The sequence below is a fragment of the Lytechinus variegatus genome, chromosome 6, assembly GCF_018143015.1.
Source record: "Lytechinus variegatus isolate NC3 chromosome 6, Lvar_3.0, whole genome shotgun sequence".
NCBI classification, from domain to species: Eukaryota; Metazoa; Echinodermata; class Echinoidea; order Temnopleuroida; family Toxopneustidae; genus Lytechinus; species Lytechinus variegatus.
In genome coordinates this window covers 40,157,204-40,169,564 of record NC_054745.1, presented here as the reverse complement: position 1 = coordinate 40,169,564, position 12,361 = coordinate 40,157,204, and the positions used below count along the sequence as shown (strand labels likewise).

General features: G+C 38.5%; 1 protein-coding gene across 1 annotated transcript; it reads left to right on the top strand.

Moving 5' to 3' along the window:
* Positions 1 to 1,398: 1,398 nt before the first annotated feature.
* Positions 1,399 to 11,683, top strand: LOC121417818 (twitchin-like). The gene is made up of 7 exons (XM_041611552.1): positions 1,399 to 1,465; positions 3,566 to 3,613; positions 5,614 to 5,922; positions 6,934 to 7,266; positions 8,896 to 9,252; positions 10,425 to 10,623; positions 11,278 to 11,683. Exons 1-7 carry the CDS (start codon positions 1,399 to 1,401, stop codon positions 11,441 to 11,443), a joined length of 1,479 nt encoding a protein of 492 aa, XP_041467486.1. The 3' UTR covers positions 11,444 to 11,683.
* The last annotated feature ends 678 nt before the right edge of the window (positions 11,684 to 12,361 follow it).

Here is a 12,361-nt window from a genome sequence, read left to right as displayed (position 1 = left end):
CTTGAAGTTTGAACTTTATTCCTCTTTCTTTTCTATCCTTCTTTCTTCATCCTTCTATCCTTCCTGCTTGCCCGTTTTTGTTCCATCTATCTTTATTTCCTGTTTGTCTTTCCTGATCCTTTCTCCTTTTCTTTCTTTCCTCCTTTTTCTTACCCGTCTTCTTTATCAAATTTCCCTTTTTATATTCTTTCTTTCTTAAAACCTTTTTTTCTCCCCCTCCCTTCCTCTCCTTTTTCTTTAAATTCTTTTTCTTCTTCCATTATGTTTTCATCCCCTCCTCACTTAAATCTTTCTCCCTCTCTTTCCTCCTTTATTTCATTCTTCATTTTACTTTTCCTTCTAATTCTTTCCCTTATTCTTTATCTCCCTCCCTCCCTTAATTCCTTCCTTCCCTCCTCTCTTCTTTCTCTGTTTGCTTATTTCTTTAAAAGAATGAAGGAAAAAATTCATTTCCTTCATTCTATCATTTGAATGGAAATGAAATAAAAAAGAATTGAAATTTAAATTTAAATATCTTTCATTCTCATTTTTCTTACTTTTTTTCTTTCTCTCCTTTATGTTGTCTGTCACACATTGTATTTTTCTTCCATTCCTTTCTTTTTCTTTTTTCTGTATTCAATTAAAAAAATGACGGTAACATTTTTCTCTCTTTTATTCTTTCTTTTATTCTAACTTTCTTTTATTCTTTTTTTATTTTCCCTTTATTTTCCCCTTAATTTTTTCTTTCTTTCTTCTCAATTCATCTCTTTCAGGCTTTCGTCTTTTCTTTCTCTCCTTCATTCTTTCGTTTACCCACCCTTCCAATTCTTTATAATTTTTCATAGGTGTAACACTGTGTAGCCTTCCATGTCGATCTTTTTTTGTCGATTGTCCCGTATTTCATTTTGTGAAATCTGGTCTCCCTGTAGCCAGGCGCCATAGACCACTCGGCCACGGCACCCCCAGTCACACCCCAATCATACATGTGGTATTTATCAAAATAATACCGCCATCTGTAGTCAACCAGGGTTCAACCAAGGAGCTGTGTAGTAATTTGACCTTCAACTTCTCTGTACACTACGCATTGCATTGGGGAATCCCCGCTCCGAATTTCGCAATCCATTGTATCGCAACGCATCTTTCGTAAAATCAAGAGAGGCCTTCCCTTTGGTCGCCCTGATTGGACCAGATTGCCGCGCAGTAAGCATCACATTTTCATAATAATCATAATAATATGTGAATAGCTCTGAGGATGACTGTATAATCAGCTAGTATTGATGTGGATCGAAATTAAGAAACAAGAACAACATAAAGGTGACTCTGGAAAAATTCAACGAGCAATTCGAGTATCGGCAACGCTGCTATTTATCGTCATACTCATAGGATACTACCATAATATTATTCCAGCTTGGACCGAATATGAAATGGACTCGATCTGCTGTGGTGATAGTGGTGTGTTTGGTGTGTGTCGTGTTGGTCTTATTAGGTAAGTATATCGGATGTGCCCATATTGATAATGATAATCAAGCTGTATCTTATTGTTTTCGAGGGCTGTTTTCCCGCATACATTCGTAATTCCGAAGCTTCGTTATTCCGAAACCGAAATGATAACGAACCTTATTTCGTTTTTCGGATTATCGAACCTACGGAATAACACCATAAATGTTCGGACTAACGAACCCCTTGACGTTTTCGGATTAATGAACATCGAGGTATAAGCAATTAACGTGTTTCGGAATTACGAAGGGTAATCTATTTTCCAGGGCTGTTACGTTTTCAAGCTTTGCTTTTGTGACGACCCTTGCAACCATCCTATTAACTGTGTAAATGAAAATACCACTTAATTGTTTTCATTTATGTTTGATATATTTGATGATTTATATACAAAAGTATTGTTCATTATCTTGCTGTCGAAATTCAAATATGTATTTTCTTGTCCAGAATTTTGTTATGAAAAATGTTGCAAAAACCAATAAATGAATGAAAAGTGAATGAATCGTGTACCAACAGTTCTTCGAAAATAAATACAAAGACAAAGTCATTTAAATTAGGGGCTTGTATAGCTTGCAAAGATTTTCTAGAGAGGCTTAATTTGTTTGAAAACACCCTCCCCCTCCCCCGAAAAAAAAGAAAAAAATGACAGGCAAAACAAAACGATTTTCACCAAAACATCACGCTGATGTTTTTGAGAATTTTTTTTCGAAACCCCCAAAAGAGAAGAAAGATTGAGAAAAAAAAAAATGGCGATGCAATAATAAACCAAAATGCAATTTTATATCATTACCTTTCTTTAGTTTGATATGACGTGAACTATCTTTGAAGATGAATTTTTATTTGACTAGTCAACATGGTCTACGTGCCTTATAAACCGACATGATTTTGACCCAAATGAAGACCAAGTAGAAAAAAAGAAATAATTCAAAAGATTACAGGTTTATTGTGATTTTAACGAACAAACCAAATAATACTTTTTATGTTTCTCTTTTATATAATTTGTCTTTTTTACCATAACCCTTCCAAATGTTACCTTACTAAAAGCATCTTGGTAACCTTGCCAAGAAAATAATATTCAATCAATAATATTTTAGCAGTTCAAATAATGTTGTGTGCCCCCTCCCTATGAAGTTGAAGACTTTTTCGTGGACGAAATTTCCTTTTTTTAATGGTATGTAATATCAGTTTTAATTCAATGGTTTTGTTGCAAAAACCCTATGCATGTATTTTCACAATATATATTTCTTATTACTCTTATCGCGTATATAATATTGGTATGAATTTATATCAACCAATGAGGAGAGCCTAAACAGAAAAGTAGTTACTTTTAGATAATCCCCGGGCATTGTTGTTGTTTATTTGTTTATATTTATTGTTGTTTAATTTGAGAATCTTTAATCCTGAAAATTAAATAAATATAAACATTGCATTATTAAAGGTTAGTCTTATTGAATGGATATTTTATAAATTTAATACTTCTGATATGTCTGGTGATATTTTGAATGAATCCAGTGTCCGTAAAAAAAATAATTCGTACCCTAATAAGAGGGGTTGGCAAATAAAACCTCTTTTGGGAAATTCAATTTCAAATGAGCGAATTCTGTTTTTCTTTGTAAGAAAAAAAAAATTGCCCCCAAATCGCAATTTTATTTTACATATAATCATAAGTATTCCATATAGTTTTTCATGTCTAAATTAATGATTTCATGGCCACTGAATCCAAAGAGAGAAAAAAGAAAAGACATGTGTGGTCATTTAATATTGTCTATTTTCTGTCAAAAATCACTTTTTTGTGAAAATGACTGAATAGACTGCAAGTATTCATGCAACTACGGCTTGTAATTTGACTAACCATGTCCTTTCTGGCGATTTGGTAGACAAATACAATTATATCAGTTGAATTGTCTGAATTAAACGAATCTGGTTTTTTTTAGTGGATCCCCCCCCCCTAAATATATATATATATACTAATAATGATAATAATAAATATATTTCTATGTGCAGGATTGTGTTAAATTATTTTTTCTTTCAAACTGCTACACGGTAAAACAAATTATACAAATTTATTTTCATTTTTCATTGTTTTCTTTAGCTTACTCGTCTGTGATCTCATATTTCTACTTCAAAGATAGCAATCCAAGTGAGTATACAAAATGTGCATGATACAGCTAGTTTAGATTTTAATTTTTTAGCCCCTCCCCCCAAAAAAAAAATAACTAAATAAACAAATGAATAAATTTGAAATGCGTGCAAATGTCAAGGAACAAAATAAAGTAGGTTAAAATTTGGCACAGAATGTCAGAATAGAAAAAAAAAAACGATTTTGCCTCTTAAAACATTTTACCTTATTAGCAATTGCGGGTAAACGACATATTTCCAATACAAATTTTGATTGTGGCACTCTGGGGGGGGGGCACGGCGGGGCCGGATGATAGACCTATGACGACGTCATACAGTGGTGGGGATTCCCCCAAATGCTTCAAGTACTTGTCATGATGGGGATTCCCCACAGCCTAGTATCAGATGATCGAGATCTTGATTGCAGGGCCGTTACTAAAGGGGGTATGTGGGGATGCACACCCCCCCCCCCCCTCTTTCCTCTGGATTTCGTCGGTAATTCTGCCCGCCCGTCAGCGCAACTGTAATGAATGAATGCAGAAGTCAGCGACGCCATAACCCTCCAACGGTTGCTTTAACATCCATTTCAAAACTCCTTCTCAGTAATTTATAATATAATCGTTTATAAATAAACACTTGTAAGTATCATTTCTCAAGTGAATTTGATTGGAAACGGATTTGCAAACATGTTTACTAACCCATCTAGGATTATGACAGCATTGGCATCTGGATTCACCCATTGCAGACATACCATACTTCGGCGCAAATAAAAATTTGCATAATTGCAGAGAATACCCACTGATTATCCAAGCGTTACACATACCGCATGAATATGGCATCAAATTAATTATTTTAATTGTATTCTTTACAGCTATATAAAATGATTGTGCGTTCATGTCATTATCTTTTCCATAAAATAGGGATTTGTGAGGCGCCATTCCTTGTTTACTCTCACGCAGTGGCGTACCTAAGATTTTCTAAAGGGGGGGGGGTTAAATAACGTCCTTTAATTGACAAGCAAAAAAAGGGTCTTCAACCACAAATAAAGGACAAAAGACATTTTGCACCAGAAAAAAAAATTGACAAGCAAGCAATAAAAAAAAGGGTTTTCAAGTTCAAAGGAGCAGGCCATTTGTGGCTCGTCGGGGGGGGGGGGGGGCATGGATACGTCCCTTGCATGGGTTGTGACTCGCCCTCTAAGGTACGCTAATTCTCACCCGGTATATAGTAATAATGATAATAGCCAATTTTTATAAAGCGCTTTTCCCAGAATGGCTCAAAGCGCGTTACAGCATATTATTACCCCGGTTATTGGATTAATTTCAATCCTGCACGAAAAGTGCACAATTTCCACTCTCTGGGGAGCATTCCTTGCATTCATCGCAGCCTCATGGCGCTGGCAAAATCAAACATACTATACCTTTCGCATCCTACCGGGTACCCATTTAGCACCTGGGTCGAGAGTGACAAAGTGTGGATTAACGCCTTGCCAAAGGGCGCTAGACCACGGTGGGATTCGAACACACGACCCTCTGTTTCCAAGGCGAGAGTCAGAACCACTACACCACGGCTCTTCCACATAGTAAGACGGTGTTTAAATGAAAACCGTTCTTTTAACCTGTGAAATCATGATAGCACCAGTATAAAGACACAAGGTAAAGAACGAATGTAATAGCCTGTTCCCACTGCCTTGCGATTATTTACAAAAGCCACGATTGGCCTATCGTAACTAATCGCGAAAATCTTTAGAATGTCTAATTTCTTTTTTTTTTTGTATCCGTGAAGTCATGGACCTTTCACGATATTTGTGTTGGGTCCATGGTGACGTCAAAACGACAACTGTCACGACACAACAGCATTCCTGTAACCTCGGGTAATTCGTGTTTTGTTTTGTTTATTTAAACCAGGCATAGCCTTGACCACAGAGGCCATTTTTTCAAATATTTTTCTAACAAATCTCAAAAAAGAAAAAATGAATTAGAAAAAAATAAATAAAATTACCTGAATTTCTCATTCATTTAGCCTTGCCAACTTTGAAGAACGCACCCGAAGTGATAAGCGTTACGACCTCGTATATTTGGGTGTCATGGCATCTAAATTACAATGGTAACGGTCCAGTCTGCGGGTCAACTGTCTATCTCCAAAATCCCTCATCGACATCGTGGACGAGTGTTGGTTTTGTTCCCGTTGAAGAAGATGCAAACTTCTACCAATTCGCAATTGACCGACTGGACGCAGGGACCAGCTATGGTATAAGTGTACGTCTTCTCCATTGCTCTGGGAAAGAAGGGACATCAAGTCCCGAACTGTCCGCGTCAACACAGAATTATGGTAAGTTGATATTTACCCCCTTGTTCATTCCGAAATCAGGTTTAGGTTACACGGGCCCATGGGCGGAAATCCCAGGGGGGACGTGCCCCTATCGTGGGAAGGCACGAATACCCCCCCCCCCTACTCAAAATAGTACACAAATTACCATGGTGACTTGTACTATTGACCGGTCAAAACTTAAGTATGAAATGTGACCAGCCACCCCCAAACCGACGGTAAATCACCCTAAATGAATAGAGTTTGAAGAAGCGAATACCAATGTTCAAAATGATATATGATTTGTAAAACTTGATCAACAATAACTCACTCAAATACTTGATTGAATGCAGAAAGAACAGAGCTTCAGAAGATCACTCAAGTATGAGGTGTGCACTCTGTGCCATTTCAATGACACTTCTAAGCAGTCCACCAAAAATTGCATCAAAGAAACTCTTGTACCTTTTTTTCTGAACAACTTGACGTTTTTAAAGTATATTAATGATGAAGAATACTCCTATAGACCATGGACCTACTAGCTTGTAGGTCCATGATTAGACAAGCTAATTGTTTTTCTTTCATTTTGAAAACCAATTTACTATTTTGTCTATCAATAAAAAACCTTTCCTGGCGACTTATTGGTGTTCTGGGGGTAGATGGTCACAAATGCAGTTCACGTAGCTTTGCTCGGGCATTGAATTGTAGTTCTTTGTTAACCGGGCATGGCTGCTCAGTGGTTGAGCGTCCGCCTATGATCATGAACCCAGAGGTCGTGGGTTCGGTCCTAGGCCGAGTCGTACCAACGACTTTTATAAATGAGACCTTCTACCTTCTTGCTAGGCGCTCAGCATTTATATTCTAGAAGGGGAGCAACAATACCATTATCATGTCAAGCAGGGCCCGCTGGTAGAGCAGTTTCCTATAACTGCAGTGGCTACCATGGGTAAATAAAACGTTATTATTATTATTATTAGGCCTATTCATGAAATGTAAGAATAAAACGGATGATAATTTTATTCTTATTTCATTTATTAGTTTTGCCCAGCTTGCACCAACACCCTAGCACAATAGCATCAGGAACAACCTATGCAACTGTCCTATGGCAAGATGAATACGTCGGTGATGGACCTACGTGCGGCTATGCTATCGACAGGAGGGGTCTCGGGGATGACGCCACGCCTTGGACGACTGCGGGTCTCGTGCCATTGCAACCGGGTCCACAGTCTGTGGAACAGAGTGTCTTCAACCTAACTGGCTTAGAGCCGTCTATGGGGTACCAGGTCTCAGTAAGACCTATCTTGTGCGACGGTGCAAGAATTATTCAACTCGGAGAAGGACCATTATTGTCTCTGAGGACTTCCACAATTGGTGAGGTTATGAAACTTTTATTTCATTCTGCCAAATTTTCCATAGAATGATATGGTGCTGGTAAGTGGGCATTACTATTGTGACATCTGGTGAGCTTTTCGTAAATTTGTTCTTTAAGTTACAAACGACTTAATGCACGAATCGAATATGTTCTTAAGTACTAAGTTAATAACCTGTAGGGGGCAACACGGCATTTGCTTATATTTCATCTAAGATGAAAGGCTAGGATTGCATTATTATGTTAGGTTAAAGGTTAGATACCAGAGAGGGAAATACCATTTAGCAAAAAAAAAAGAGGGTCGCAAGTCATAAGTACAGTCATTTGTAACTTACGAATAGCTTTGTGAAACATTGACCAGACAATAATATCAATAAATTAGCAAGTATGTTACCACCGGTATAGGAGCGTAGAGGGCACTGCACCCCCAAAGCTCCGAAACCAACAGCACAAAAAGCGAAAGGAGGTCGAGAAAGAAAAGGCACGGCAAATGATGGAATATGATTGTGTTGTTATTTGAAGGTATGTCGTAATCCATCGCAAAATGATGAAAATATATTTTAAACGGCCAAGAATGGCGACGTTTTGCCCCCATGCGTTGATCTGCATTGGAGCTTTTTAACCCCCCCCCCCCCTTAAATCGTTATCTCCATTCATCCATTCATCATGATTAAACCTATCGCTATCATTATCAAAGTTTTCGTTTGGTTAGTTTGCTGTCAGATGCGAGTGAAAACTGTTACTCTTCTTGTTTAATTGTCATGATTGTTATCTTCATTAAAAAAATCATTTCAGCTGACAATGATTTAAAACTTTGAAAATGTATACTCTTTCATTTTTGTCTCGCCTTCATAGCAGAGTGAAATTATAGGCGCTGCTTTCCAGACTGCAGCGGCGTCGTCAACATCAAATCGTAACCGAAGATTAAGTTTTGAAATGTCATCATAACTTAGAAAGTTTATGGGCCTACTTCGTGAAACGCAAATATAATGATTACCAGGTATTATTCAACATCCTGCAAGAGATTGATGTCCTATGACCAAGGTCAATGGTTATTTAGGGTCATTAAACTCGGACTATGTTGGGGGAATGAACATCAAAATCTTACCGGAAAATTATTTTTTTGAAATTTAACTCAGAAAGTATAGGCCTAGCTCATGAAAATTAAACATAATGGTAATCAAGTATCACCAAATACCTTTTATGAGTTTCAGATCACATGATTAAAGTAAAGGAACTTAGATTATGTTGGGGATATCAAAACGAAATCTTAACCAAGGCTATTTTCTTTTTTAATATCATAACTGAAAATTTGGGGATCTATTTCATGAAATTTTGACATAAGGGTGATCAAGTACCCCTGACCGTCTTGCACAAGTTTAAGGTCACACGATCAAGGTCAAATTTCATTTAGGGACAGCGAACATAGTATTTTATCATCATAAAACAATGAGTGGTGTTTTTGTCACCACTACCGCGATATTGAATTGCGTATTTACTAATGCAAGCGAGACTTCCAGAGGTGCTCCACTCGTATATATTTTTGTATAATCTGTTTCTTTTGTATAAAGTAATGAAATCGGATATTAACATTTTTCCTATCACTCCTGCTGCTTTCTCTTCCTTCGTAGAACCACCGACTTTGATGATGGCCCCTGTTCTGACCAATCTTTCAACGTCACAAGCGGAGATCGAGTGGACTAGCGACCACCAAGGGGATGGCCCTATCTGTGGTTACGATATCAACATCAAGAAGGACGTCGGCGATAACAACGAACCGTGGCTTAGTGTCGGGTTCGTACCGGTTGGCAACGAGCTCGAGTTCTACATCGGGCACCTTGAGGCGGATACCGGTTATCTAGTCGCTGTTTCGGTCATCAATTGCTTATCGGGTGAGGAAGGTCCACGACGGCCTGCGTTATCCTTCAGGACCATCGCGCCTGTGACAGAGGCTATCACAGTTACATCTCATACGATTTCTCCAGCAGGTGCGTTGTGTTTTATCTTGCTTAGCCTTTGACCAAGGTTCTCGGTGCTGTTATTTCCCTTAACATGGCCTATACTCCCTTTGTAGCCTTCGGCATGACAAGCAGCGCAAGAGGACTTGTCCAAGGGCTATAGTTTGCTATTTACTCAGGCAGTTATACACAATTGTAATGAACTAAATGTTAACCCACCATCGCATAGAATAGGTGCAAGAACCATGCCCATGTCACTAAGACGTGTTAAAGAAAAATTGCCAAATCTGTAAAAGTATACCATCGGCCATTAGAATCTAAAGATGTTAGTAGCTTTAAACTGTCATTGCAAATTTGTTGATATTACAAGTTGTGTAAAATGGACCTCGTGTTTGATAAACAATTTCACCAGAATAAATGTGTTGCGCAGAGTTCAGTTATTAATTGTTTAACTTTAAATCATCAATTTCCAAAAATAGTCCGGGAGTCATTTGTTAATAATAACAATGACGCAGTTCTTGTATAGCGCATATCACATTAGGTCATAACGTCCCTACGCGCTTGGGACGTTATGTCCAAGGATTTGGATATTAATACCCTGGTTTTAGCCCCCACAGCCATACATCATTTCAAGGAATAAATTCTTACAAGGTGCCCATTCATATCACCTGGGTTGAGTGCAGCACAACGAATATGAATTCCTTGATTCAAAGTAAGAAGACTTACCCACTGGGCCACAACGCCAACAAAAAGTAATGTGGACGATTTAAAGGCGATTTAGATGGAAATAACATTGTTACAGCGATGCCCAATGGCTGAAAAATGGAAAATGATAAAGAAACAAAATAAAACTATAAGAACAGGAAAAAATTGGATTAAATAAAAGTAGAAAGCAGATAGATAATAGAGTGGGGTTTTACGTTGTTGCCCTTTATTAATTTAAAAAGAAATAGATCGAACTTACTTATCCTGCTTTACCCTAAAACAGAATCCTGTACGTATGCGGTTCGCAGTGGTTGATGATATTTCTGTCAGTATAGCTTCTCTTGGTATAATCCTCTTCCGACATTGTCCGATAGCAAACAACAGGCATGGTTGGTCAGGCTAGACTTGTCTTAAAGATTTATTGCTAACCTACCATTTCAGACGAGATTAATACGATCTACACATCTCGATTTTACTTTCATTGCTTTCACCAACAGCAGATGGAACTGATATGACTGAAATCCCGCCAGCAACGGCGACGTCTGCCTGCCCGATCATCCCAGAGGTGAAATGTACAGAGTGTCTTCAAAATACTACACTCAGCATGCCTGTATACGGGGAATGCCATGACTGGAAGCTGGCTTTTGTTGTCGCTTTACCTTCGCTCCTTTTTCTTCTAGGATTACTTGTTTTGAGGTAAGCAACACGCATGTTTCATTGGAGGCGATCGCACGCCGCACGATCAGCTAGCGGCTTCCCGCCATAATTCAAAGTGCGCGTCGCCAAAAGTATAACCCGGATGTCACAGAAGCAGCAGCTGATCGGATCGCCTTCGCCTTGGCCTCGGATGTCTAGTCCTTAGCCCTCGTCTCGTAGCTCTCTTAGTAAGGGATCACCAGTCGTTCTTTATAGTCGCGTCGTACTTACGAACAGCTTTATGAAACGACCCACGGGTTGAACCAGGCCGCCATGACACCATGGCAACTAACTGATTATACCTGCTCTGGAAGGTCTACTCTACTAGAACGTAGAGGCCAGCAACACACCGTTGCATTGGTAGGCTTACTCATAAACCGGACAAATGGGTTACTAAATAATACTATTGACGCCTTTTTAAGTGAGTTGATTTATAATCAAAATTAACAAATGCAAAATTTGATAAGTAAATTAATATGTGAATGGATATGATTAAATAATATACATGTGCATGGATGAATAAATGAATTACTAAAATGCCTTTGTTTGAATAATCAAAATAGTGCATAAAGGCCTTTCAGATAGTTAACCATTTTGAAAGCTGAACGATGCCGAAAAATATATCATAAATTATCTTCTTTTTTTCATTCTCAGTTACATCCGATTGAAGCGGCGAAGTAAGGATAGCCTTGGAACTACGGAAATTAACGCCAGCCCGTGCACCGTTGCCACCATACCAGCGCCACGCAACGTCTATGTTGAACGCAATGACATCGAGAACCCTTATGAAGAGATAGAACAAAAAGGCCTTCACATTTAGGCCTATAACAGGGAGGAAATCGTATGAATGATATAGCTCAAATACTTTATAAATTTAGGAGCTCTCTGTCTTTATTTCGTTCTTTATTTCTCTTTTCTTTACTTCTCTCTTTCGCTCATTATTTTTTTCTTTACCATGTTTACAATGGATGATTCTATTTATTGGCAACTATAGACCAATTTCACGGCCGGTTTATGTATTTGGCCTTCTATCGGCGACGCCATTGCTGCGGTGGGCAAGTGCGCTGACCGCGATTGGCTCTGTGTACAAATTCAATGAAAGATTACAGATAAGCTCTGATATTGTGTCATTAACTTCATCATAAATCAATAAAATAAAGCATGGACACCTGGGTAGACGATGTACATGTAAGACAATGGCCATATCTGACCGATGAAGGTATGATGAATTTTTGCACTTTGGCTACCTTTTCCCCTTAGTTTTGTCAGTAAAAGTGAGTTGATGATGACCAAGAATCGCTGTTGGTTTTCAACAGGGAGCTCACTTCTTGTTGCTAGTAAATTGTGTTAGAGTAGCGGGAGAGTGAACGAGACATAGAGTGAGAGAGAGGATGAGAGAGAGGATGAGAGGGACTGATATTTCCATCTAAGCATGATCAAATAAATCCCCCCTCCCTCCCCCCCCCCCCATAAAAAAAACCACCACCACCACCACATTTTATGCAGGCCTATAAGTATCCAAAAGGAGGGGGCAAGGCAAGAGAAAAAAAACAGAGAGTAAGGAGGAAGGGGAAGAGAGGGCCAGGGTCCTGTTTCATAAAAAGTTGTTATGATAGCAACTCCTGCTGGAATGTTAACTACCATGGTAACAGTGAGAATGCCCATTTCATAAAAAAGTTATGATAGCAACTCTTGCTGGAATGGCAACTTTTATTATAAAAGCCAATCAGGAAGCAGA